This window comes from Panthera uncia (assembly GCF_023721935.1).
Source record: "Panthera uncia isolate 11264 chromosome A3 unlocalized genomic scaffold, Puncia_PCG_1.0 HiC_scaffold_11, whole genome shotgun sequence".
Taxonomy (NCBI): Eukaryota; Metazoa; Chordata; class Mammalia; order Carnivora; family Felidae; genus Panthera; species Panthera uncia.
Genome location: NW_026057578.1, coordinates 61,496,652 through 61,520,666, shown reverse-complemented (window position 1 = coordinate 61,520,666; position 24,015 = coordinate 61,496,652). Strand labels below are relative to the sequence as shown.

Here is a 24,015-nt window from a genome sequence, read left to right as displayed (position 1 = left end):
TCTGCCCTCCACACCGGCCCAGTCCACAGTTTCACTAATTCTTTGCGGCCATTTATGGCATGCTTGTCAAACTGAGGTTTACATAACTTCTGTTGGATGATGAATGTGTTGTGTGAAGCATCTGGGTTCTGGGAGGTACCCAAGACTCCTCCCCCATTCAGTGCCCAGTGCTGCCAATTTGATTTCCTCACTGCTTCTCAAATCCATCTTCCCCGAGCCCTTCCTCACTTTAGGCCCTCATCCCTTCTCTCCTAGATTACTGCCTGACCTTGTCACTTGAAGTAACGCCCCAGTGGCATTCCCTTGCCTCCAGAAGAATGTCCAGGCTCCTTCATGTGGCCCAGGAGGTTCTGCAGGTCCTGGCCACAGTACTTCTCTAGCACCATCTCGAATTCTGTGCTGTAGTGATAGCAGACTGTCTGTGGTTCCCCACGTGGTCCATTCTGGTTCATGTTTTTGAGCCTTTGCTCTGCTTTGGTGGCTCCAACACATTCTCCCCTCCCTTCCCCTTAAAGACTCATTATCATTTACACCACTGTATTGGAATCACCTAGTCATTCATTTCTCACTCTCAAACTGAACTATAATCTCCTTATGGGCAGTGTTCTTATTTTACTTAGCACCCAGTGCATAGTAAGCAGGCAATAAGTGTTTTTTGATCAGAAGTGAGAGTACAAAGAGATCTTGGCAATCTAAAAGGCAGGCCATAAAACTTAACAGGGAGATAAAATTTAACAGGGATTCTACTTGGGTTTAAAACAAACAAACAAAGAAAACAAGTCCTGATCTAAGTACTGAGTACAAGGTGGGAGAAAGATGACTCACCACCCTCAGTAGACCATGTAAAAAAAGAAAGGCTGTGGTTTCAGTTGACTTTAAGATCCACATGAGTCAACAAGTGTGATGTGCCTCCAGTAACCTAGTGTCAGAACAGGGAAAGCCATCGTCCTGTGGGTCATATCATGTGAGAAAATCATGTTCCATTCTACGGGGCCAGACCTCAAGAGGGGTGAAGCATGACCGAAGGAGGGCAGCTAGAATAGCGAGAGAAGGCAAGCCCCACCATGTGGGGAGTAGCTAAAGGAAGCAAGGGTGTTTTGTGCAGAGAAGACCGGGGCTGTAATGCCTGAAGGGCTCATTGGGAACCACAAAATGCAAAATTAGGCCAGTGAGTAGGAACTCCCAAAAGAACTTGGTGACACTTTGATCTGCTAACAATGGAATAGCCTGTCTTGTGAGCTCCGAGTCACTGTAGAGGTCCATCAGGAGCCTCCAAGGAAAGGTGCTGGAGAGGGAACTGAGCCCCTAAAGGAAGTTTGGACTAGCTGGCCTTTTATCCTGCTCAACTCTGAGGCCTAGTGACTCAAGAGGTTCCTGAGTCCATACCTATTGAATGTTGGGGAGGGGTGCCAGGACCACATCTTCTGATAGCAACATTGTGAATTACCTAAACAGAAATTGCTTCTGGGCAAATGTAGTAAGTTCAGACTTCTGAGCCTACGTGGGCTAGTCACTTATTACATCATTCATGTGAAATCTGTTCAAGAAAGGCATCTGGTAGTGCCACCCCCATGTACCCAGAGCTTTGCAGTGTCTACTGTCCTTTTGTGGAACTTTGAATAAAGTGATAACCTCTTTCCCTTTGCTTTTTTGCTCTTTCAGCTCTGGAGCATCTTGGCTTCTGGGGGGACATCAGAAGGATCATCTCAAGATCAGAGCTGATAACAGGATTCCCCTATACCTTCACAGTGCCAGGCCTGCCCCAGTACCTCCAGAGCCTCACCAAACTAGCCGTCGCTGCAGTGTGGGCAGTGGAGGCCCAGGCTGGAGAGCAGGCAAGGGACATTCCCATATCCTTCTCTCAGCTGTTGGAGTCTTCTTTCCCTGAAGTGCGCCTGCTGACATTAGAAGCCCTGTTGGAAAGGTTTTCAACAGCAGCCTCTGGATTAGGAGAGAAGGGACTGCCACCCTTGCTGTGGAATATGAGAGGGACATTCTTGATGTTGGCCATGAAGGAAAATCACCCAGAATGCTTCTGCAAGGTAAAGTCTCTGTTGTATTCACCATCCCCTCCGCTCCCCACGTTCTTTGGCAAGCTCACCATAACAAGACTGTGTAGGCACGATTGGGTTTGGCTTCTCCCGCAGCCGCAGGAAGGAGATGCAGTGTCTAGTGGGCAAGAACTCTTCGTATAGTACTTGTCATGGCTTCATGACAGTGGTAATGATGATGGCAATAAGCCAAGATAGAGAATGGGAGTGAGCCACTCTGTGCTCTAAGAAAGACAGCATTGAAAATTGGCTGTAGAATGTGGCAAAGGGTGGTCTTTATTGACATGGCTTTATTCACGGCCACCGAGAAAGCATCATCAAAGGGGAAAGGGCACTGATTAGGAATTGGGGCATCTAGACTCTGATCCCAGGTCACTAAGGTCCTTCGGGTATGTCACTACTCCACCCTGTCTTGGTCTCCCAAAAGTATTAAGGGAGAAATAAGTCAGTGGACCTATTTGAAAGATAGATTCCTATTAACGGTACAAGTGATGATTATTGGGCTTCTGAAGACTTTCTCCTGAGCTTTTTTCCCCCCATGGATCTGACACACACAGATACTGAAAATTCTTCATCGCATGGACCCCAGTGAGTGGCTTCCTGAGACGGAGCATTGTATCCATTTAACCCCAAAGGAGTTCCTGATCTGGACGATGGATATTGCTTCCAATGAAAGGTTTGCGCCTGATACCCCTGTGCAACCTCGGCATCACACGTGGTCCCAGCAGTCAGTTATATAATGAACTTGCGCACAGTCCTGGCCTAAAGGCTCAGGTCCTATGTTTCTTTCTAAAACTCTACCTAGGAGCATGTTCTAAGCTCAAGTCATAGGATGATGTCAGAGTTTCACATTAATAATCAAAAGGTAATTACTTCTGGAGGCATTTGTGTGGTGATGAGCTGAGCATTTCTAGCATTCACAGTGGCATCGATTACAGACTGATGCAAAAACCCATCTGTATATAAAGTAGGTTTGGTTTTATTTTGTGTGTGTTTTGGCTTTTTCTAGGTCTGAAATTCAAAGTGTAGCTCTGAGACTTGCCTCCAAAGTGATTGCCCACTGCATGCAGACGTGTGAGGAGGTAAGGCTGATTCTGCCTCTGGCCTAGGACCTAGGTTTTTGTGCTCACATTTGCGGGGAAGGTGTCAATTAAAGTGAGATGTCTCAGCAAGCAGAACCACTGCTGTATGCACATGTGGCCTCTACCAAATGTTATTCAGGTGGATTTTTCACTTTGGGTATAACTCGTGAAGAATTTTCCACCATTGGCATGTCTTTTCTCTTGTTCTGGGCACGTTTGATTAGAATCCCTGAGGATAACACAGCCTTCTCCCATGGAACACACACACACACACACACACACACTCACACACACACATGCTCAAACCCTTTTTTTTCCCCCTATTTTTCTAGCTAGACTCTTTATTTTAAAAAATGAGTGAGCAAGTCACTAGGATTGCATCCTGGCCAACCGAGCATGACAATACATTGCTAAGGCTTAAATATTCCCCCAAAACATGGCCTAGCTGGCTTTGTATAGAGGGCTGGATGTGCCTCATCTGTCTCCCATGTCCTTTGGGGGAGAGGCAGAACCAAAGTAACTGAAACAACTTCCTGGGAAGATGCCTTAAGACAAATACATGTGTACTTAGGGGTGTACAAGAAAGCTACCACCGTCAGAGAATTATTATTTTTTTAAATGTTTACTTTTGAGAGAGAGAGAGAGAGAGAGAGAGAGAGAGAGAGAGAGAATGCATGCAGGGGAGGGGCAGAGAGAAAGAGAATCCCAAGCAGCTTCCACACTGTCAGCACAGAGCCTGACACGGAGCTCTCATGAACCATGAGATCATGACCTGAGCTGAAATCAAGAGTCAGATGCTTAACTGACTGAGCCACCCAGGGCGCCCCTCCATCAGAGAATTATTATAAGTAGAAGGCGGTAAATACTGTAGTAAAAGTACCTGAAGCTCCTGGTTACACATGACCACACCGTGATAGTGGCAGCACAGTTTCACAGGTTCCAGTCCCTTACAGGAGCACTGCCAGAGGTACTTGGAGATCAGAAGATGAACAAGGATGGAGGGACAGTGGCATGAGTGAGAAGGAGGGTTAGATTGTGATATTAAATGCCCTGTTAGAGAGGAGGCTGGAGGATTTCAGAGGAGGAAGGGAGTGTAGCGATGCTAAAGAGAAGACTTCACAGAGGAGGTCACTGAGTTCAGAAGGAACAGAGGGTGAGAGCTAAGTGTGCCAGGAGGCTAAAGCTGGCTGGTCACTAGGAGAAAAGAGCCAAAAAAAGTCAGTGGTGTGTGTTGGGGGCTTGAGTGGGAGAGGTTTGTAGGAAGGGAGAGGATTTACTGGAAAAAAACAAAGCTACATCCCCGAGGGGAATAAAAAACAAGTTCTAAGAAAGTAGTCACAGGGCAGCCTATCACATCTGCCAGAAGACAGTGTTCTCATCTACAGCTGCTTTTAACCAGTTGTCATGTGCATCTCAAAGGCACTTTGTGGTACTTGAATGAAACGATATTTGATGAAAATTGGGAGTTTTCCAGGGAGAGAAAAATTAACAAAACCATAGAGAAACACATAAAAGAAGTTCCCAGGAAGACCTGAGTTTCTTTGTACATTGGGAGCCGGCCTGTTCCTCAAGGTCTAAGTTGCTCATTGGTTTAGTTCCACAGAGCCACATAGATGGTTATTTTGAACATTTAAATTGATAGGGGAAATAAAGTACATTTGGAACAATAATCCCCTTTGTAGAATAAGTAGAAAACCAGGGTTTAAAAGATAGAAATAATCCAAATGTCCATCAACTGATGAATGGGTACACAAAATGTGGTATGTCCATTCAATGGAATATTATTCAGTCATAAAAAGTAATGAAGTGCTGATACATCTGTAGCACAGATGAACCTTGAAAACATGCTAAATGAAAGAAGCCAGTCACAAAAGATCACATATTGTATTGGTCAGTTTATATGGAATGTCCAGAATAAGCAAATCCATAGAGACAGAAAGTAGATTAGTGGTTTAGGGCTGGGTCATTGGGGAGCTGACAGGATGGAGGATGGTGTGGGATTTCTCTTTTTGGTGATGTTCTGAAATTTACTGTGGCAAATGGGTTGTATAAACCAGTGAATATACTAAAAACTCAATTATATACTTTAAATGGGTAAATTATATGGTGAATTGTATCTCAATAAAGAAAGCTATTAGTATTTAAAAAAAAATAGAGCTTTGTTTAAACAACAGTGTTAGTGAGGAAGCTGCTGTAAGTGTTGTAGCAGAAACTCACAAATACCATGGCTTAAACTAGATCACAGCAGTCAAAGCAGTTATGGTGGCTGGACTGCATTGGGCCGCCAGGCCCTTGTTGCTTTTTCTGCTGTTCTCAACATGACTTCCATCTCATGGTCCCAGACGGTTGCTTCAACTTCCACCATCTTGTCCTTGTTCAGCTAGCAGGAAAGAGAAACCTAGGAAGGGAAGGTCATAGCTGTTTCCTAAGGCATGACTAAAAGTGTACCGTTAGTCAGAACTTAATCACATATTACTCCCAAGTGCAGGGGCGTCTGGGAAATGTAGTCTTCAGCTGGGTACCCACATGCCCAGCCAAAAATCTGAGGTTCTGTTACTAAAGACAGGAGCATCTCATTCCTGGGGACAACAGTATTACTTGCTGCCAAATACACTGATGTTCTGATACCCTGATACACATCAAATACACTGATGTTCTGATACCCTGATTTGCATCAGAAAGACTCCAGAAACTTGTTCGCTAGTTCTACTGACTCAGTATTACTGAAAGACAGTCAGATTTTCTCCCCTGGGCTTGTTTATTTCTCCCTAGTTGGGTTGGAAAAGCAACTAAAATACCATTTTCCCCCTGCAGTAAGAGCTAATTTGCAGATCCAATGGGGTGTATGTAGCTCGTCCCTAACACCATGTCAGCCCCTGACCACATCTGCTGAACTGCCATATGCTTTGTGCTTTCAGACCAGGGACTCCATGGTCCCCACACTGAAGCAGTGGGTTCGGTTGGTCGCCTCATCCTGTGGAGAACACCTTCCCACAGAGTCCAGGCTGGCCGCTGCCAAAGCCCTCACCAGCACTACACCGTTCTTGCTCACCAGCCCGGATCCCGTTCTCGGTAAGTGTCCTGGGCACAGGGAGGCCCATTGTGCCAAATGTGCTAAAAGTGTGAATAGATACTCCAGGGTTAAAAAGAAGGGAACGTGAAAATTCACCCATGTGCACCATACCTTCGTCTCTTTCAAATGCCACCCCTGCCCCTGCCCCTACCAACCCTTGCCAATTCCTCATTTTTCACCAACAGCCTCTTTCAATCTTGCCCTCAAAGCCATTCTCCTTAATGCTTCCAAAAGCCTCTGCGGTCTTTCTGAAATACAGATCTGATCGTTTCACTCCACTGCTTAAAGCCTTTGAGTGGGTTCCCATTGCTTTCAGCATAAAATCTAAACACCCTTTCACATGGCTTGGTGCCCTGCCCAGCCCTCCCTGCTCATCGGCCACCACTCCCAAACATAGGCTGCGTGCATCATCGGTAGGGAACAGTTCTTTAAACAGACTGCTGCTTGAATGACTTCTGTTTGTCTTTCAAGACTCACCCTAACCGTCACCTCTTCCAGGAAGCCTGATGCAATGATCTTGGTGAGAAAGGAATGGGTCAGGGTGAAGCCGGGGCATTAAAGAAGAAGAAAGGACAGGCTCAAAAGGCATTTGGGAAGCAAATCAATAGGACTTGGTGTTGAGGTTAATGTGAAAAGCAGATTCAAAGAATAAGAATAAGCCATGGTCCCTGCATGCAGAGAGCTCTCAGTGGAGTTGTGGAGAAAGGATTTACAGACTCAAGGAAAGAATTGTTCTTTTAGACGGTGAGACTCAAATTTTCGGTGTTAGCACAGTTCAGACCATTGAAATGTCTCATGTGTCTGGATATCTCTGGGAAACAAAGTTGTCTTTGATATCTTTTTAATTCTTTCCTCTAAGTGACTTCCACACATTTTTCTTACACCCAAAGGAGAGCTGGAAGGGGCCTTCAGTGATTGGGATTTAATCATCAGACCCAGAGGAATAAGAGCAAAGCTTTACCAAAAACTTTGGTGAAGCCTCTCCAGTGGGGATAGCAATTGTAGCATTTTCTGGGTAACTTTGGCCACTGTAACCCTAGCTCGGATGAGGCAAAATGTGTGTGAAATAACTTGGAATTCTGAGCGAAATTGAGTACTGGTTAAGAGCCATTGGTTCATCATCAGTTCCTGGAGCTGGTTATAGCATTATAGGCAGTAAGGAAGGAGGTCAGTGGTGGCTGAGGGCCTGTAAGAGCATGAAAAATAGGTACAGAACTGAAAGACAAAGGACATAAAAGTGCATGGGGACCAGTCAAGGACAGAACAAAGTCATTTAAGGAAAAAGAAAAATCAAAATGGACTAAAAAGGGAAGACTGAAGATCTCTGAGAGTATAAATGACCATGTTAAAGAGGACAATATTAAGAAAGGAAAATATTAAACCTGAGAGAACAATTAGAGTGCATAGATTCTGAAAGACTGTGTAAAATTTAAAGCCAGATTTATAACAGAAAAGAGAGAACAAAACCCCAGAGGGAACGTTGGTGTTCTTGGTTTGACTAAAGCACTAGTGACTCTGATATCAAGTTCTCCGTGGGCAGATGAGGTCCTTAGACCGAAGGAGAGTTCAACAGGATAGGCCCCCATTGAAAGGCTAGGGATGATGAGTATGGTCTCCTGTGGCCCTCCCATTGTGACTCTGCCCAAGCCTGGGCCCACCCCCTATACACCATATATCCTTTCTGTGAGGCCCTGTCCACCTCTCACCTCCCTCATCAAAGCTGCCTGGGGCACACCAGTCCACTGTGATCTTTCCCTGCTGTGAGGCACAGCCATACATTTCCATCTGTGATTTCTTTTTAAATTTTTTCATTTTTATTTATTTTTGAGGGGCAGAGAGACAGGTGTGAGTGGGGGACAGGCAGAGAGAGAGAGGGAGACACAGAATCAGAAGCAGGCTCCAGGCTCCGAGCTGTCAGCACAGAGCCCGACGTGGGGCTCGAACTCACAAGCTGTGAGATCGTGACCTGAAGTCAGATGTTCAACCGACTGAGCCACCCAGGGGCTCAGGGGCATATACTGTCTTTCCCTACCCCGTTGTCTGCAGCAGCACCTAGCACGGGGACCAGCTAGAGTTCCTGCCCAGGGGCAGTGGTGGTCAGATAGTGGGCTCCACGTAGAGGTGGCACAGGCTGGTGTCTTTATCTTTATCGTGCGTGGTTCTCTGCCCTTTTCAAAAGTTCTTGCTCCCCAAAGTATAATCTTGATTGAAACTTTGCTTTCAGAATTTATAAGCTCAAGCAGTCACTCAAATCAACACTGGGCTAGTTTCCCTAAAGCACTCTTTATGCATAAAGTTTCATTCCTGAGAATCGTGAGTCATTGTGGACAGCTGGGCCCGGGGCCTTAGTCAGCCGGGCCGCACCTTGTGGGGAGCCTTGCCTGGGGCTGGTTGCCTCCAGAAGCCTTCCCCTCAAAAAACAGACCTTTCCAAACCTTTCCCCTTAGGGCCCTCTCTCTTCCAGTGTTTATCTGACTGCCAAGTCTTCCGTTCTTGCACTATCCAGGAAGAAAGGAATGGCTGTTGCTCATTAAATACTGTCCTCTTCCACCCTAGATTTGAAGCAGTATTGGTACCTTCTTGTAAATTGAACCCTAAGTCATTTGAATTCCTTTTGGTCTTCTTAGAACTGCAGGATACACTTGCTCTCTGGAGATGTGTCCTCACCCTCCTGCAGAGTGAGGAGCAGGCCGTCAGAGATGCTGCCACGGAGACTGTGGCAACCGCCATGTCACAAGAAAACACCTGCCAGTCAACAGGTACCTCGTTCTTACCCTTTTTTGCAGTGCCTTATTGCTCTTAGACAGAAGTTGGCACACTTTTTCTATAAATAGCCAGAGAGTGAATATTTTAGGCTTCATTGGCCATTTGGTTTCTGTCTCGACTTCGCTGTTCTAGTGGGAAAGCAGCCCTGAACAATAGGTAAACATGGGGTGTGACTGTGTTCCAATAAAACCTTATTTACAAAAATAGGTGGCTGCCCAGATTTGATCTGTTAGCCGTAGTTTGCTGACCCCTGCTCTAGGACATCATAGACAAAAATTGTCTTCGAAGATAGAAATCTAATAAACAGTGCCTTTTGCTAGTTACGTGGTCATCCTTTTTAAATAAGGCCAAGTCTTGATTATCTGTGTGGTTGCATAACCCAGGAATCGTAGATCCATCATTTTGTCCTTCTGTGAGTTTTTACATGTGGCAGAAACAGCTGAGTGTGAGTCAAGTTAACTTGGAGCAGAAGCAAGGTCACACCTCTGGACGAGTGGCCCTCTGGGAGGGTGACCGCTCTGGTGGACTTGGGCTCCCTGCACTTGGGGTGTCAGGAAAGATCTCTGGGTCAGCCATCCCAAGGAGAAGCAAGAACACCATTTGGAGGCAAGAGGTCACAGGCTGAGCAAAGAAGTTTACCTCAATAGACAGCAGAATGGGAGGGGGAATAGCCATGCAGGGTCTGTGACCAATTCAGGGTTTGTGACCAACTCAGGGTTCCTCATCCCAGTGGCTGACGATCTTGGAAGCTTCCCTTGGAGTATGTGAACATCCTCCTACCAGAGTCCTGTGTTGTAATGGCATATATGGGAGAAGCTGACTTTTTAATCATCTCTTGGTGGTGCTGCTCCAGAGCAGGTTTGGTCAGGACCGGCTTCGCCTCTCAGTGGGAAGACGTGCAGTTTGGTGCGCGGTAGTGATGCGCAAGTGGCCGTCTCCCCACCCGCTTCCCACCCCGTCAGAGTTCTTGGATGTGTAATTCTGCCGTTAGTGATTCATTCCGCTTTCCAGTTGTGTGTTTTCCTTAGAAGGACACACAGAGCACCCAGCAATTGCTCCGTAAATATTTGGTGGAATATAACACTCACTAGATTTCTCTAAGACCCTCTCCACCAAAAACAGGGTAGGTTATTGCATATTGAAATTCATTAGTTGACTTAGTCCCTCCTCATCTTTATAGTTATTGCCCGACTACTTTTATTTCTCTCTGAATTTCTTCAAGTTCACCTGTAGTAAAAGAGTGTTACCGTGTTCCCCCCCCTTCTAGTTTGAAGTTTTCCTCAAGAAATACAAATTAATAATTATATATTGAGTGCCTTTCACATGGAAAAATCCATGTATAAAAAAGCCTCTGAGAGAATAATAAATGTAAAAGGCTACCTGTCTATTTTTGTATTCCTCACCGTGACCTATAAAAAGAGGATCTGAGGTGTGAAAAAGACAAGCAGTCTGTAACAGTTAAAAGTAGTATATTACCATGGGGCGCCTGGGTGGCTCAGTTGGTTAAGCATCTGACTTCGGCTCAGGTCATGATATCGTGGTTCACAAGTTCAAGCCCCGCATCAGGCTCTGTGCTGACAGCTCAGAGCCTGGAGCCTTCTTTGGATTCTGTGTCTTCCTCTCTCTCTGCCCCTCCCCCCCTCATACTCGGTCTCTCTCTCTCTCTCTCTCTCTCTCTCTCTCAAAAATAAATTAAAAAAACACTTTAAAAAAATAATAAAAATAAATAAATAAATAAATTTAGTATGTTACCCTGGACCAGATCCGGTACTAGAGGGGTGAAAAGCAGTACAGGAAGTTTCTAGAACAACTGATAATGTTGAAATACTGTCTGTAGATTAAGATCAATGTTAAATTTCCTGAATTTGACAACCGTACTGTGGTTTTGTAAGAGAATATTTTTGTTCTTAGGAAATATATAACTGAAATGTTTAGGGGTAAAAGAACACAGTGCCTGCTAGTACTCTCAAATGGTTCAGAAAAAAAACTGTGTGTGCGTATAAATAGTAGACACGGATGTGGAGTTGCCATACCTGCATCTTTTCTGTATGTTTGAAATTATTTCAAAATAAAAATGTCTTTTAAAAATCCAATTCCACAACTTGAAAACACCAACACAGCATATGGTTTATCAGCATATCCGACTGGCTTATCAGCAGTCCGACTGGCTTATCAGCAGTCCACTGTGTCATGACTCCCCCGCTGTGACTCCTTTCCCCTGAATTATATAAAAACATCCTGCCCACCCCTTCCCTTTTTTACTCATTTTTAGTGAATTTTTGCTTCCAGAAAATCAGACCCAAGCCAGGTTCTTCAAAGGTCCCAGCAACGTATAATGTCACCATGTGGGGACATTTGCTCTCAGCACTTCCCCATGTAGTCTTTATTCAGCCTGGTAGCAATGCGTAGAACCTCCATAATACAGCTTTGATTTTCTCGAGCAAAAAATATACATCTATTTCTGCTTGGGACTGAAAAGTAGCCAAAGCCTGAGGATCACCCTGATTTTTCGCTTAAGTCGGAAGTTCAGCCAGCTGATTCGTGAGAACAGTATTGTCTTGTTTTGACATCTCTCAAGGATATCAAGCAGCTGATGGGAACCTTTCACATTCCTTCAGCAGCAGGGATTTTGTAGAATACACCACTAATGGTTTGCTCTGTGGTGTTCAAAGTTAATTGTCACTCCTGAATCGTGAATAGCTTGCAAATACATGTCATTCATCTTGTCCTCAAGTCAATGGTTTAATGAATGCCACAGTACAGTGTTATTACTAAATCACGGTAGTATTTAATGTCTTCGATGAGGAAGCTAAATATTGTTAAAAATAATAAGAATTCTCACTTTTCCTCTTAAGAATAAAATAAAACACAAGGACTCCCTGCCTCAGATCCCATCCTACAATGAGGGCTGGATGTGGACAGAGAACTTTGCGAATACACTGTGTAGTAGCATGCCAGGGGCACAGGGACATGCAAGGTGCATATTGATTGTGCGGTCTAGGGATTGTGCGGTCTCAGGTCCCTGAGAGTGGGGCTGGCCCAAAAGACAGGATAAATGGGACACACCTGGGAGCATTTCAACAAAGAAGAAGCCAGAGCCAGAACTTGGAGTCAGGGGGACCTTGGGAGCTGACTGGGGAGCAGAGTGGCCTCGTGTGGCCAGGGGAGTGGAGTGGGGGATAAAGCGGGAAGACAGGGCATGCACAGTTGGGGTGACTGTGAACACCAAGTTAAGGACCTCCTTCTGTCAGTGACGGGAGGCTGGAAAGGGCTTTAAACGGGAGCAGCGCTGTCAGCAGCGTGTATCTGAGGAGCTGTTTCCGGCAGCGGTATGCGAGATGGCTCTGGCTGGCGTGAGGGAGGGAGACCCCTGGCAGGGAGACCAGCTGGGAGTGGGTGGCGAGGGTCCTCACGAGCCGCTGTCCCTGGGGACTGGATAGGAGAACATGGCAGGTAGACTCACCGGTTTGCAGACTGCTGCTGGTGCTAGTGGGAGGTGGGAGAGAAGGGAAAGCAGAGAGGACTTCTAGGCCTCAAACCTGTGAGCCTCTGGCTCTGAGCTGCAGCCTCCCAGGAAATGAAACTACCAGGAATTGGGAAGGGCCCATAGAGGCCACAAGGCACTGTGATCCAGGACAGAATATTCTTTCGGCGCCGGGGAGAGAGGTGACAGAAATTGCGAGGGCAAAAGCGGGCCTTTATCTGCTATAGGAACAGAACGAACTGTCTGGCTCTGTCCTGCCCTGTGCAGCACACTGCATAGTTATCCTGGGAACCCTGGCACTCCTTAGCAGGGCAGGGGCTGGAAAATACAGAAGAAGACGCAAGCATTAAATCAGTGGTTTCACACTGCATCCCTAGCATGTTGCTTTGCACACGTCTGGCTTCAGGTGTAGATTTGTGGAATCATTAGTTGATGATTCTGAGACGCCTGGAGAAAATAACTTCGTGCCTAAATAGTCCTCGGGAAGGTGTGTGTGTGTGTTGTTCACATTTATGCCTGCTGACCTCCTGCACGTGCTTCATCCCACACGGCCACCTGGAAGATGAGACTCACAGCCCATCAACTCTCCGAGCACCCCGGGGGCTCTCTCAGCTTCACCAGCTCTACCTCAGGAAGCCCCAGCAGCACGACCCTCTCCACCTCCCTACTCTAGATCAACCACAGAGCACCCCGAGAGGGACAGCAGAGATGGTGTTTCTAGGACTCAGCAGTAGGGGATTGAAATTTGCAACCAGGACAAGAAAGGGTATGGGCAGGGCTCCAGGTGAGGCTCCACCTTCTTTCCCTGCACTGACCTCACTTCCAGCCTTGAGTGGCTGTGGAAAGAGCTGTAGTTTTCAGAGTAGGGATCACCCAAGGCCATCAGCTCTGTGGCTCCTGCTTTCCTGGGCCCCCCACTCTCACCTGAGCAGCTCACTCCCATCCGTTCTGTGCACATCAGCATATCATGTTGGATTCCATTCGAACAAGGGCTTCCACTGGGTAGGGGTGAGGGACCAACCTGGACAGTATTTACATTTAACTCACTAAATGTGTGTGATTCTCCAGTTAGGCAGAGTTCTGGGTAAAAGCAGCAGGGGAGGAATTGAAAGAGCTCCAGACCTCATACCTATCGTCAGTGTTTAGGTTCAAGAAGGATGACTTCTTGGGAGAAACTTCTCCTGTAAAAAATGGAAAGGACTTTTAAGAAAGACAAACAGGCATGCACACACAGGGAGGGAGAAAGGAAAGGAGAGAGAAGCAAGCCACGTGCTCAAGCATAGCTAACTGGTAGTTCTTCTCCTTGGAGTCTTGATGCCCTGAGTAATTCTGATCCTGCTCTCCCACCAGGTCTCTTACCCACAAAAATCATGTAAAACTTCTCCTCCTCCTGCCAAATAGAAATCTTTTGCAGTGACACATTCGGTCCCACCTATAACACCCCAGCTTCCCAGGATCTCCCCTTCTTCGAACCCCTGCTCTATTTAGTTACTGAATCACCCCGCATTGCCATTCATTTGTCTGCTCTCCAATCACTTTCTCTTTCGTGTGCTTTTTTTTTTTTTAAGCTTTATCTTCCTAACTTGCCCGTGAGTTAGAGACTGTCTCCTATTAGGTACACTGTGGGTGCTCAGTTTGTATTGATGGACTTCTCTTTGACCACAGTAGGCCACCTAACAGTCAGTAACTGGTCAGTCCCCAGTTCCTAAGGAGACTGGAGCGCCCTCTGAGCTAAGTAAGTGCTCCAGAACAGGCAGCCCGACGCTCTGTGTGGGAATCCGCTCCAGCAACAACTGGAACAGCTGTCCTGAGTGACCACTGTCTGGGTCTTGCAGGCTAACAGTTTGCAGCCCTTGTAGTGCTCAGTTCTTCCTCACTCCTACCTCTCAGGTCTGGGTCTCCTGACTGTGGGGCCAGGGAACCAGCCCAGGGCTGCAGGGACCGCAGCCCCCAGTTACCCAGGAGACATGGCAGGAAGTCCGGGCTTGGCCTGAGGACCCCTGGAGACTCCAGAATAACAAAGGAGCTTAGCAGGGAGGCAAAAGGGCAGAACAGGAGCAGAAGGTAGAAAAATTGAGACCTAGAGGTTGGAGGAGGGGGCCGTAGGCAGGTGGCTTTGTGGGCAAAATTGGAACAGTCAGCTAGACTAGGGCAAGGTGAAGAAGAAAAGACCCGATGCCTGCCCAATTTCCCCAAAACTGTGTTCCTCCCCCAACACCCACGCCCCACCCCCTCACACACGTGCGTACATGCACAGTTGCCACCCACACAGAGCCCGACAGCATGACAGCACTAACACATCTCATAGGCTCCAACCCTTGAGAAAGCACGTTGGGAGGCCAGGTCACTGTGACATTACACAGCGGCCCCGCAGTGACACCCGGTCAGCAAAGCCCCAGGGCTGTGGGCCTGAGTCATGGGCAGCTCCACCCCCGGAACCTCTAGGACTGTCCGCCAAGGCCTCCTGCCCACCCAGCTATGAGCCTGGGCGGGGGGGGGGGGGCAGGTAGGGGGAGGCCCCCTGCTGTTTTCAGTTCCCTGGTGGTCCTGGGAGAAGAGCCCTCACAGTATGGCCCACCTCCTCCCTCTGCCTCCCTGTAGCTTCTTCCCTAAGTTGCTCACGTACACTGTCCACAGTGTCTCTTCTGTGCTGAGGTGCCAGAGCCGGCCCCAGGCTCAGAATTAGAGGGCTTTCTGCTCCCTGAGTGTAACCTGATTTGTCTATACCAAGTACATTCTTCTAGAGAAGAATGACCCAAATCAGATAACCACTGCACCAGAATGAACCTTCACACGTGTCTCCAGGCCTGACCTGCCTCTGTCATTTCTTTTTGCCTGTTTTTTAAATTCTGAATTGTTTTCTCAGTCCCCCTTTCATGCCTGCCTAGATGGTCCGCAGGTTTTTTTCTCTTACTGTTTTAAGTATGAAGCAAAAAATGGTGACATCAGGCATATTCATTCAAGAAATAGTTACAAAGTGCCTGCCCCTCAGACTTGTTTCATTTGCTGGTCCAAGACACCATCACCTCTCTCCTGGGCTTCTGAAGAAACCTCCAGCCTGGTCTTCCTGCCTTTGCTCCTACCTACCTGCAGTCCCTTGTCCGCGAGGCTGTTAATGGGCTCTTCTTAGGAAGTAAGTCGGATAATGGTGCTGTCCTGCTGCGAGCTGTCCCTTGGCTTTCCTTCTCTCTCAGAATAAAAGCCAATTCCTAAAGTACCATAGAAAGCCGTACCCGACCTCACCCCTGCCTCTCTGCAGCCTCATCTCCAACTATGCTCTCTCCCTCTCTTTCTCTACTCCAGCCACTCCAGCCTTCCTCGGGGTTCTTTAACTCACCGGGCTCCTTCCAGCCTCAGGCTCTTGGCACTAGCCACTTCCTCTGCTTGAGGAAGAACCGGGTCTTTCCTGGTTCCACACAGCTAACCTCCTTGTTTCAGTCTCGGCTATCTCTGCTTCCGTGTCACCTCCACAGAGAGTCTGCCTCGACCACCCAGTTTAGAGCAGCCACCTAATCATTTGCTGTGATTTCACCCTGATGATTGAATTCTCCACCTAGTCCTTTCACTGTCTTCTTTTACTGTTTCTTTGCTTTGTTCTATGTCTCCCTCCACCAGAATGAAATTTCCAAGAGGGTAAGATTTTTGTCTCTTCTGCTGGCTGCTGTATTCCCAGCACCTGGCGCATAGTAGACGCTCCACAAAAACTCACTGCTGGACGGTCAGTTGGATGAAGGAGTGGAGGAATTGTCAACTGCAGCAGCTAAACACAGTGAAGAGATGAGTGTTTTCAGAGTCAACCTAAGGCAAGGGACGCAGAGCTCTTTGGATTCTCTTTGTTTGTGAAGTTGTCCTGAGGTGGTGTCCTGAGGTGGGCCCCCTGTCTTCCCAGAGATGTTAATTCAACAAGGAACTGAGCACGTGCTGAGGCAAGGCCACTGTGGCAGAGCCAGGTACTAGCTGCACCTCTCTCTCATCGTTTCATTCTGCCTCGCACCAGATGGAATTCCTTGAGCAAGAGTTTCACCCATAGCGGCCCATGGGCCTGGCACGGGGAGGTGACCAGCCAGGGGGTAGTTCCAGTAGATCCTCAGGCCCTGGTCAGGGGACTGGGGCCAGTGCCAGATGGATCCATCTGGAAGGCCTTGAGTTGGGGGCAGTAGCTCTGAGAATGGGGGCGCCTTCCTCCTGGGGCCTCTTGTGGCCTCTTCCCCACTCTGAGTAGGCCAGTGGCAGGGGTAGGGGGACACAGAACATCACCCGCCAGGCACTCTTCCTTCTTTTAATTCTCCCAGCCACCGTGAGATATTTTACTTTTGGCTCCATTTTAAATATGAATCACCTGAAGGTCAGAGAGTTGAAGCAATGGACCCAGGGTCCCGTGCAAGAGAAGTATCGAGCCAGCGTTGGAGCTCAGATTCCATAGTGACAAAGGCCTCGCATTCGGCACTTCCTCTGAGACAGACAGGGGGCTCTAGGCCCAGCCCTCTAGGTTTGGAGCCTAGGAGTTAACAGAGGAGGGGTGTTAAAAGTCTTCTAAATTAATTTACTGTTGTTGTCTTTGAAAGGAAGACACTAGAATCAACCCAGGAAAACGGGCTTAGGGACCCAGGAGCTCAGCTACACAGAGCTTGTCCTGGGGAAGGCAGTGGGAGTTGTCTGCAGCAGGGGGGCAGGGGTTGGGGGGGCAGGAGGTCCTACATCAAGGCTGATTTGTCCCCATTTCCCAATCCCCTTCTTAAAGGGGATCACAGGGCTTGAGGGTTTTAGCTGTGGAAACTGAAGCCAAGGGAAGGTAAATGATTGCCCCCAGGGTCACATAATTAGTGGGGAAAAGGTCTATAACCCAAACCCACTGAGACACAGAATGGCACTTCTCTCTACTGCTCCCCAGGCCTTGCCCTACAAAAAAGAAATGACAGAGGGGCACCTGGGTGGCTCGGTCGGCTAAGCGTCCAACTTCAGCTCAGGTCATGATCTCGTGGTTTGCGAGTTCAAGCCCCACGTCGGGCCCTGTGCTGACAGCTCAGAGCCTGGAGCCCGTTTCAGATTCTATGTCTCCGTCTCTCTCTGCCCCTCCCCCACTCGCACTCCGTCTCTCTCTCAAAAATAAGTAAACATTAAAAAAAATCCTATAAAAAAGAAAAGAAATGACAGAAACGTAGGGGTGCCCCTGAGAATAATCCGGACTCCTGGGATGGGGTCAAGGCATGAGGTAGGTGCTGTGGGGTAAGGGCAGAGGAGAGGGAACACCGCCTTGGAGAGAGGGCCTGGAGGAGCTCCAACCTCACAGGGGTGGGAAGAACAGCATGTTCTACCAAACCAGGCATCTCCCAGCAATAAAACCACACCCTGCAGTGAGCCCTGGCGCTCCTCGGCCTTGCTCTCTCCCGGGCCTCTCTCTCAGGGTCTCTGGGTGTTCGTCTGTATCGTCAGTAGGGTTTCAGGGGAGGAAACCCAGCAAGCTGGGAATCTCGATTCTGACTCCCAGCGGGCCCCTGGCACCACATGAAGAGGGTGAAGGGAAACCGCTGTTGAAGGAGGGTGGCTGTCAGGAGCTGGTCCTCTCTTCTCCCAGTACGGCTCCACTTACCGTGCACCAAACTGCCTGCCCCATCACCGTGTCCCCGGAAGCCTGGCTGTGACGTTCACCTGAGTCTCAGCGAGTGCGTCACTGGCAGCTGTCCCCCCACCCCATGTGCAAAAGTAGATGCGAACTAATGCTCCCATCTTCATTCTGGCAGCAGGCTGCCGCTGCCACTGAGTGCCCTGGCTGAGCCTGGTTGCTGGGGTGATAGGATTGTTTCCATGGCCTCCCGGTGACTAAGCCCCAGAAAGACAACAACAGGCTCCTCTCGAGGAAATAAGGGTTAGTTTTGCATCATCTTGCCTCCACTGTTGCTGCTCCTGAAAGCCAAGCTCCCTGGGCCCAAGGTGACTGACCCCTGAGGGTGACGATAAGCCCACGGTCTGGGGCTCAGGCTCTCTGGCACTGACGTGCTTAGTCAGGACAAGCCCGGTGCCCAGTGATCCTCATTCTCCCACTCTGGCCTCAGCTCCAGTCTCTGTGTTTTCCCCTTCTGACCTCAGGCCCCCTCACTTTCCTCGGCTAGGCCACACCAGGATGCAGGATTCCTCTTCTAACTATTGCGAACAGTCGGGGCGCCTGGATGGCCCAGTCGGTTGAGCATCCGACTTCGGCTCAGGTCATGAACTCACGGTTTGTGAGTTCGAGCCCCACATCGGGCTCTGTGCTGACAGCTCAGAGCCTGGAGCCTGCTTCCGATTCTGTGGCTCCCTCTCTCTCTGCCCCTCCCACGTTCATGCTCTATCTCTCTCTCTCTGTCAAAAATAAATAAACATTAAAAAAAAAATTGTAACTATTGCAAACAGTCTTCCTTCCTCCTTCTAAGCCCGTTTCAGGAATTAGGGTCACTTCTCTGTCAGGGTGACCAGGGTGTCAGGGTGACCCATCTTCATTCACCCCCAGGGTGGCCAGCCACACCCCTCCCACTCCAGCTTCAGGCCAACTCTTCAGGGAGTCAGCCCTTCCCCAGCACTCCCTCCACGCCTTTCATCCACATAGAGCAGCATGCAACCACTGTACCAGCCCTATTCTGTCCACCTGTAGACTGACCAGAGGATGACCTTCTTCCTCCAGGCCCCCAAACCAAATGAGTGTCAGACCGGGACTGTCACAACATGCCTGCCCAAGAAAGTCTATCTGGGCACTATAGTAGCCCCTCGTTCTTCAGCATCATGCTGTTATCCCAAGAGGTGTGAAAGGTAACCAGAGCCTGTAAAGCCCTTGTCCTGCCCACAGAACCCCACGTTCTATCCTCAAGTCTCCGAGCATGATCACCTGGGCTTCCTTGCTCCAACAGCTCTCCTTTGACTGTAAGAATCCACATGGCAGAAGCTCTCTTAGGCAGGAGAACAGGATGGGAGGTGGCTCTGGTGGTGACAGCCCTTCACGGGGAGTACCTGTACCTGTACTCATAGAGCGTGCGTGTGCATTTAGATGCACGTGTAGGCTGGTGTGTTGTGCATCTGGACGCCTTTCAGAGTGGCTCTCTGTAAAGAGGACACAGAAGCCGTTTGGATGTGAACGTGTCCATGGGCGTTAGGAGGAGAACGGGATTGGAGGAGATACACTTTGGCCAGTTCACTCCCGCGTCATCTAAATGAGCAGGAAATCCTCCCGTAGTTCGGTGATCCGGGTTTTCCAGGGTGGTTTCTTGTGAGCTGGTCTACAGGAGCAAAGGCGGAGAGCGTCAAGAGAGAATCAGAGACAAAGGCTGGCCTTGACTGCAGCTTGCCCGCCCCCCACCACCCCCACCACCACATTTCCCTCTCCCCTCACCCCACCCCTACTTCCAGCCAAAGTACTCAAGTTAGTAGAGTACAACCAAGGATCTTACTTGGGCATATCTCGAGACAGACTTTCTGAAGTATTTTCTCGGCATTTCAAGCATGAAGCAGCTGGTGTTTTGATTGGGGTATATAGATCTGGCACCTGTGACAGAGACCCAAGTTAAAAGTAGCTTGGACAAGTTAGTGGCTTATTTCTCCCTCCTCACATAAAAGGTCCACAGGTCACCAGGGGCCCCCCGCTTCTTGCTTGGTGCTCTGCCGTTTCCAGTAGGCACCATCCTGCTCATGATCCAGACGGCAGTTACAGTTCGCACTGCCACGGCCACAGCCTAGCGAGCAGGGAGGAGGAGGGAAGGGAAGGCCCACCTGGGCGTGATGTACACCACGTCCAGCAGTGCCTCATCAGCCAGGACTCGGTCATGTGCCACATGGCTCAGCAAGGGAGGCTCGCAAAGATGGTTTTGAACTAAGTGGACGTGTGTACAGCTACAAAGTCTATTTCTATGTAAGGAAGGAAGAATGGATTTGGAGACATAGGACCTTCACTTCTTGCCGTTTCCCATCTTCTTCTTTTCACACAGGTACTAATTAACTGAGTTCCTAGAAAGTCCTGGCTGCTTGCTAACAGCTGGGGACACAGAGATAAATACGATAGAGCCTCTGGCCTTAACTGTTGGGACTCTTTCCTCTCAGGTGTCATTCCTAAAAGTCAACAAGCTTCCCTTTATTGGCATCCACATTTTTTTTAATAACTCACATGACCGTTTTTATAAGAAAAGGCAGTAAGAAGTAAGGATTCTCGTCACAATTTTTTTAATAACTTGACGAATTTAATTGCTTATCCCCGTTACATTTCTTACGACCACACACATCGTGCAAAAAAACCCCCAAAAACAAACAGAAAAAAACACAAAACTTTATTAGAAAACAAGACGGCAATTTTGTAATTGCATTACCCATAGAGAAAGTTACCTCTTTAAAGCGGCCATGGGGGGGGGGGCCACCCTTAGAAAAGACCCAAGAATGGGAACTTAGAGGAGAGAGCCCCGAAGTCATCTCTCTGCACACACCCTGCAAGTTCCCCCTCTGTGGATTTGTCCATATTGGCCTTGTGGTGTGTCATCAACCTACATAAATGTTGCTGGTTCCACAAGGCCCAGCCCCCAAGGCCCTCCTTTCCCACAAAGCCTCCAGGCCTTTGTTCTCTCTCTCTCTCTCTCTCTCTCTCTCTCAGACCCACACTGTTTAGCTCTTATATTGTTTCTTGGTTATGAGCCCACCCACACTGTAAGCTTTTTAAGGACTGGGTCTCCATCCCAGTGAGGATGGGCGTGTTAAATTTTCACGTCAGGCTAAGCTGTTGCCCCCGAAGCACGGTTTAATGTGCGCATGGTGGTTGAGGTGAGCAGCTACCTTTGAGTGGAAGGCCCCTACCCAGCCTCATGGCAGACCCCAGGGCGCCTCATGATCCAGCACTGGGCCTTGAGGGTCAGGCTAAATTGGGATGGGTTGACAAGGGCTCCCCAAGCAATGCAGTCCCATTATACCAGAAAATGAAATTCCCCTCTTCTTTTAAAAGCCAGTCATAGACTACTTGTTGGGATGAGCACTGGGTGTTTTACGTAGGGGGTGAATCACCGGGTTCTGCTCCTGAAAACATTATTGTACTATATGCTAACTAACCTGAATGTAAATTAAAAATGAATAAATAAATATTTTTTAAAGAAATAAAATATAAATAAATAAATAATAAATAAATAAAAGCCAGTCATGGAGCAGAGTAGTTCTGCCTCAAAGTTGCAAGTGTGCTAATTTGTTTCAAAAGTAAAAGAAAAATCCTATTCTTGCCCCCTCCTCCTTAATTTGTTCCCAATGAGAGCTTTGAGGAGGAAGACCCCCCCTCCCCCCCCCAACCTACTCCGTTAAGCAAATTCATTTCTGCTGTGGAGAGGGGCTGGGATGGGGCACGGAGGTAGGAAAATATATGGAACCTGACATAGAAGATTGGATTTTTTGTTTGGAAAAGGATGCGGGTTGTTCTCAGGTTTTGAGTTCCAGCTTGGGTGTGTTTGAAGAAGCAGAAGCGGGCGGCACCTCGACCCACAGCCTCTGTGGGCTTTTCCTTCCGCGCCTCCTGCCTGGGTCGGTCCCTGTGAAAGACTCCTGGCTTGGCAGTCTGGCCAGAAAACCTTCCTTCGTACATAACTCCCCAGGGGAGACAGGAGTGCTAACAGACGTTTTAAGTGGGAGCCGAGCTGCCTTCAGCACTGAGGAGAGCGTGCACAGGTCCGGCCCTGGAATTTCCTTGCCGAGGCAAGTGAGCCCTCTTCAAGCTTTCAGTTTGGTTACTCTCATTTTATTATTTCTCTAACCTCTCTAACCAGCAGGGCGACTGAGGCTCTGCTTGTGGGTCCTGTTTTTATTTTTCACACTCTATTTTTATACTTTGAAGCTGCGGTTGTAAAATATACACTCAAAAATGTTGGCTCTGCCCCCACAAGACGCAGGAGGCTGTCCAGATGCACAGTGTGGGGACTGCTCCCGCGAGTGTCCTGCCTGCACCCCTGGCCATTGGGGGAGGGACAGGAGGGACCAGGGGACAGCAGTTTCTGTGAAAGACTGGTCCAACAAGGAGCAGAATGCTGACCAAGTAATGTAGACTTGACCCTGAGAAACTGTCAGGAATACTTTTCTGGTGGCTTCCCAAGCACACAGTGAGGGAGTCAGAACCCTTAGAAGCAGAATTGCCAGTTCGCTGTAAAGGGTTCATTCATCCACATACGTACAGTTGTCCTGGCCCCCGTCTTCCCTCACCATCCATGCAGAAGGTGTGTGCAAGTGGCACTTCGTAAAAACAATGGCAGTGAAGCAGTCTCATTTGTTTCATTCACCACCGTTTGCTGGAAATGGTTGTCACGTTCATGCTACTCTAGAGCTTAGAAAACGGGCATAAGAAATCTTCCCAAGTGCTGACCTTCCCTAGTTCTTCTCTGGCCAGTTCCAACCCCTCCCGTCGTCTTTTTTCCTTCTTCTCCCCCAGGCTCCTCCCTGTCCATCCCTCCCTCCAACCAGAATGCATCTGGGAATCTCCTGATGTTCCCACCTTGGCTACCAGCAGTGCGGGGTCTTTTTTAACAGACTTGTCCATAAATCTTAGATTGTTTTTCATCTTTGAAAAGGCCGCTTCTATCAGCAAGTCATTATTCACATGTAAGGGGCAGGGGAAAGTTCACCAAATTTCAAACTTCAATTTCTTTTCACTCCATTTTACAACATCCACTCCCCAGAAACCACAGAAATTTAAAAATACCAGTCCCAATAGGCGAGGTGCCCCCTGACATAGCCTGTGAGAACCAGGGCCGGCCACCTGGGGATGGGAGAGGGTGGGGAGGTTGACCTAGATGGAGCTGGCTGGCTCTAACCCAGGGGGGACAATAATTTCCAAGTCTCAGAGAACTAAAAGCCCACTGTTCTCATTCTCGAGTGGTGGATTTGGTGGGCAGGGAGATTTGGGGAGATGGGTGTGAATATTTATAAGGAAAGGCTTAATGCAGCTGTTACTATAAATTGAAAATAAGGAATATAGTATAATGTAGCTAGTGGGCTAGAATATACTTCAATTCCATGTTATACCAGCTCGAGGAGAGTTGAAGATGAAGCCATCAGTTTGGAGCAGATGAGAAGAGAAAGGAGGTGGGGGTATAGAAAAACAGATTCCCAGTCAAAGGCCTGCCTCTTTCTGTCTTTCTGCTTTGTCATCTTCGGCATGTTGGCTTTTGGCCTCATGCTTGTTCTCATGGTTACAAGACTGCAGCTATACCTTCAGCCATCTCCCCAACATTCTAGGTAGGAAAGAAGGGGGAAGAACATAAAATTTTCTTATCCCAAGGTTCCTTTCATCCAGGAAGAGAATTTGTCCCCCAAAGCCCATCTCTGTTATGTCTCCTTGGCCAGGACCAGGTACGTGGCCATCTTAGCTACAAACGTACCAGAAGGGGCTAGGCATATCACCTGCAGGTGCACACATTGCCTCCCAGAACAAAATTGGACTTGTGTGTGCAAGGAAGAGGGGGTAGCTACTGGTGGGCTACTAGGAGAAGGCTGAGTATGTGCCCAGGGAGTGCTGTGACACGCCTAAGCAACTGTAGAAGTAGCCCTCGGAAGGAGTGGACGATGGTGGGACAGAGG

General features: G+C 48.4%; 1 protein-coding gene across 2 annotated transcripts in view; it reads left to right on the top strand.

Annotated features, from left to right (window-relative positions):
* Positions 1 to 24,015, top strand: part of THADA (THADA armadillo repeat containing) — a 333,497-nt gene that overhangs the window by 275,236 nt on the left and 34,246 nt on the right. For both annotated transcript variants that reach the window (XM_049650200.1, XM_049650201.1), the window contains 5 exons: positions 1,663 to 2,042; positions 2,609 to 2,727; positions 3,061 to 3,133; positions 6,052 to 6,205; positions 8,834 to 8,965. In XM_049650200.1, the coding sequence (XP_049506157.1) occupies positions 1,663 to 2,042; positions 2,609 to 2,727; positions 3,061 to 3,133; positions 6,052 to 6,205; positions 8,834 to 8,965 (858 nt within the window). The remainder of the gene's footprint in view (positions 1 to 1,662; positions 2,043 to 2,608; positions 2,728 to 3,060; positions 3,134 to 6,051; positions 6,206 to 8,833; positions 8,966 to 24,015) is intronic.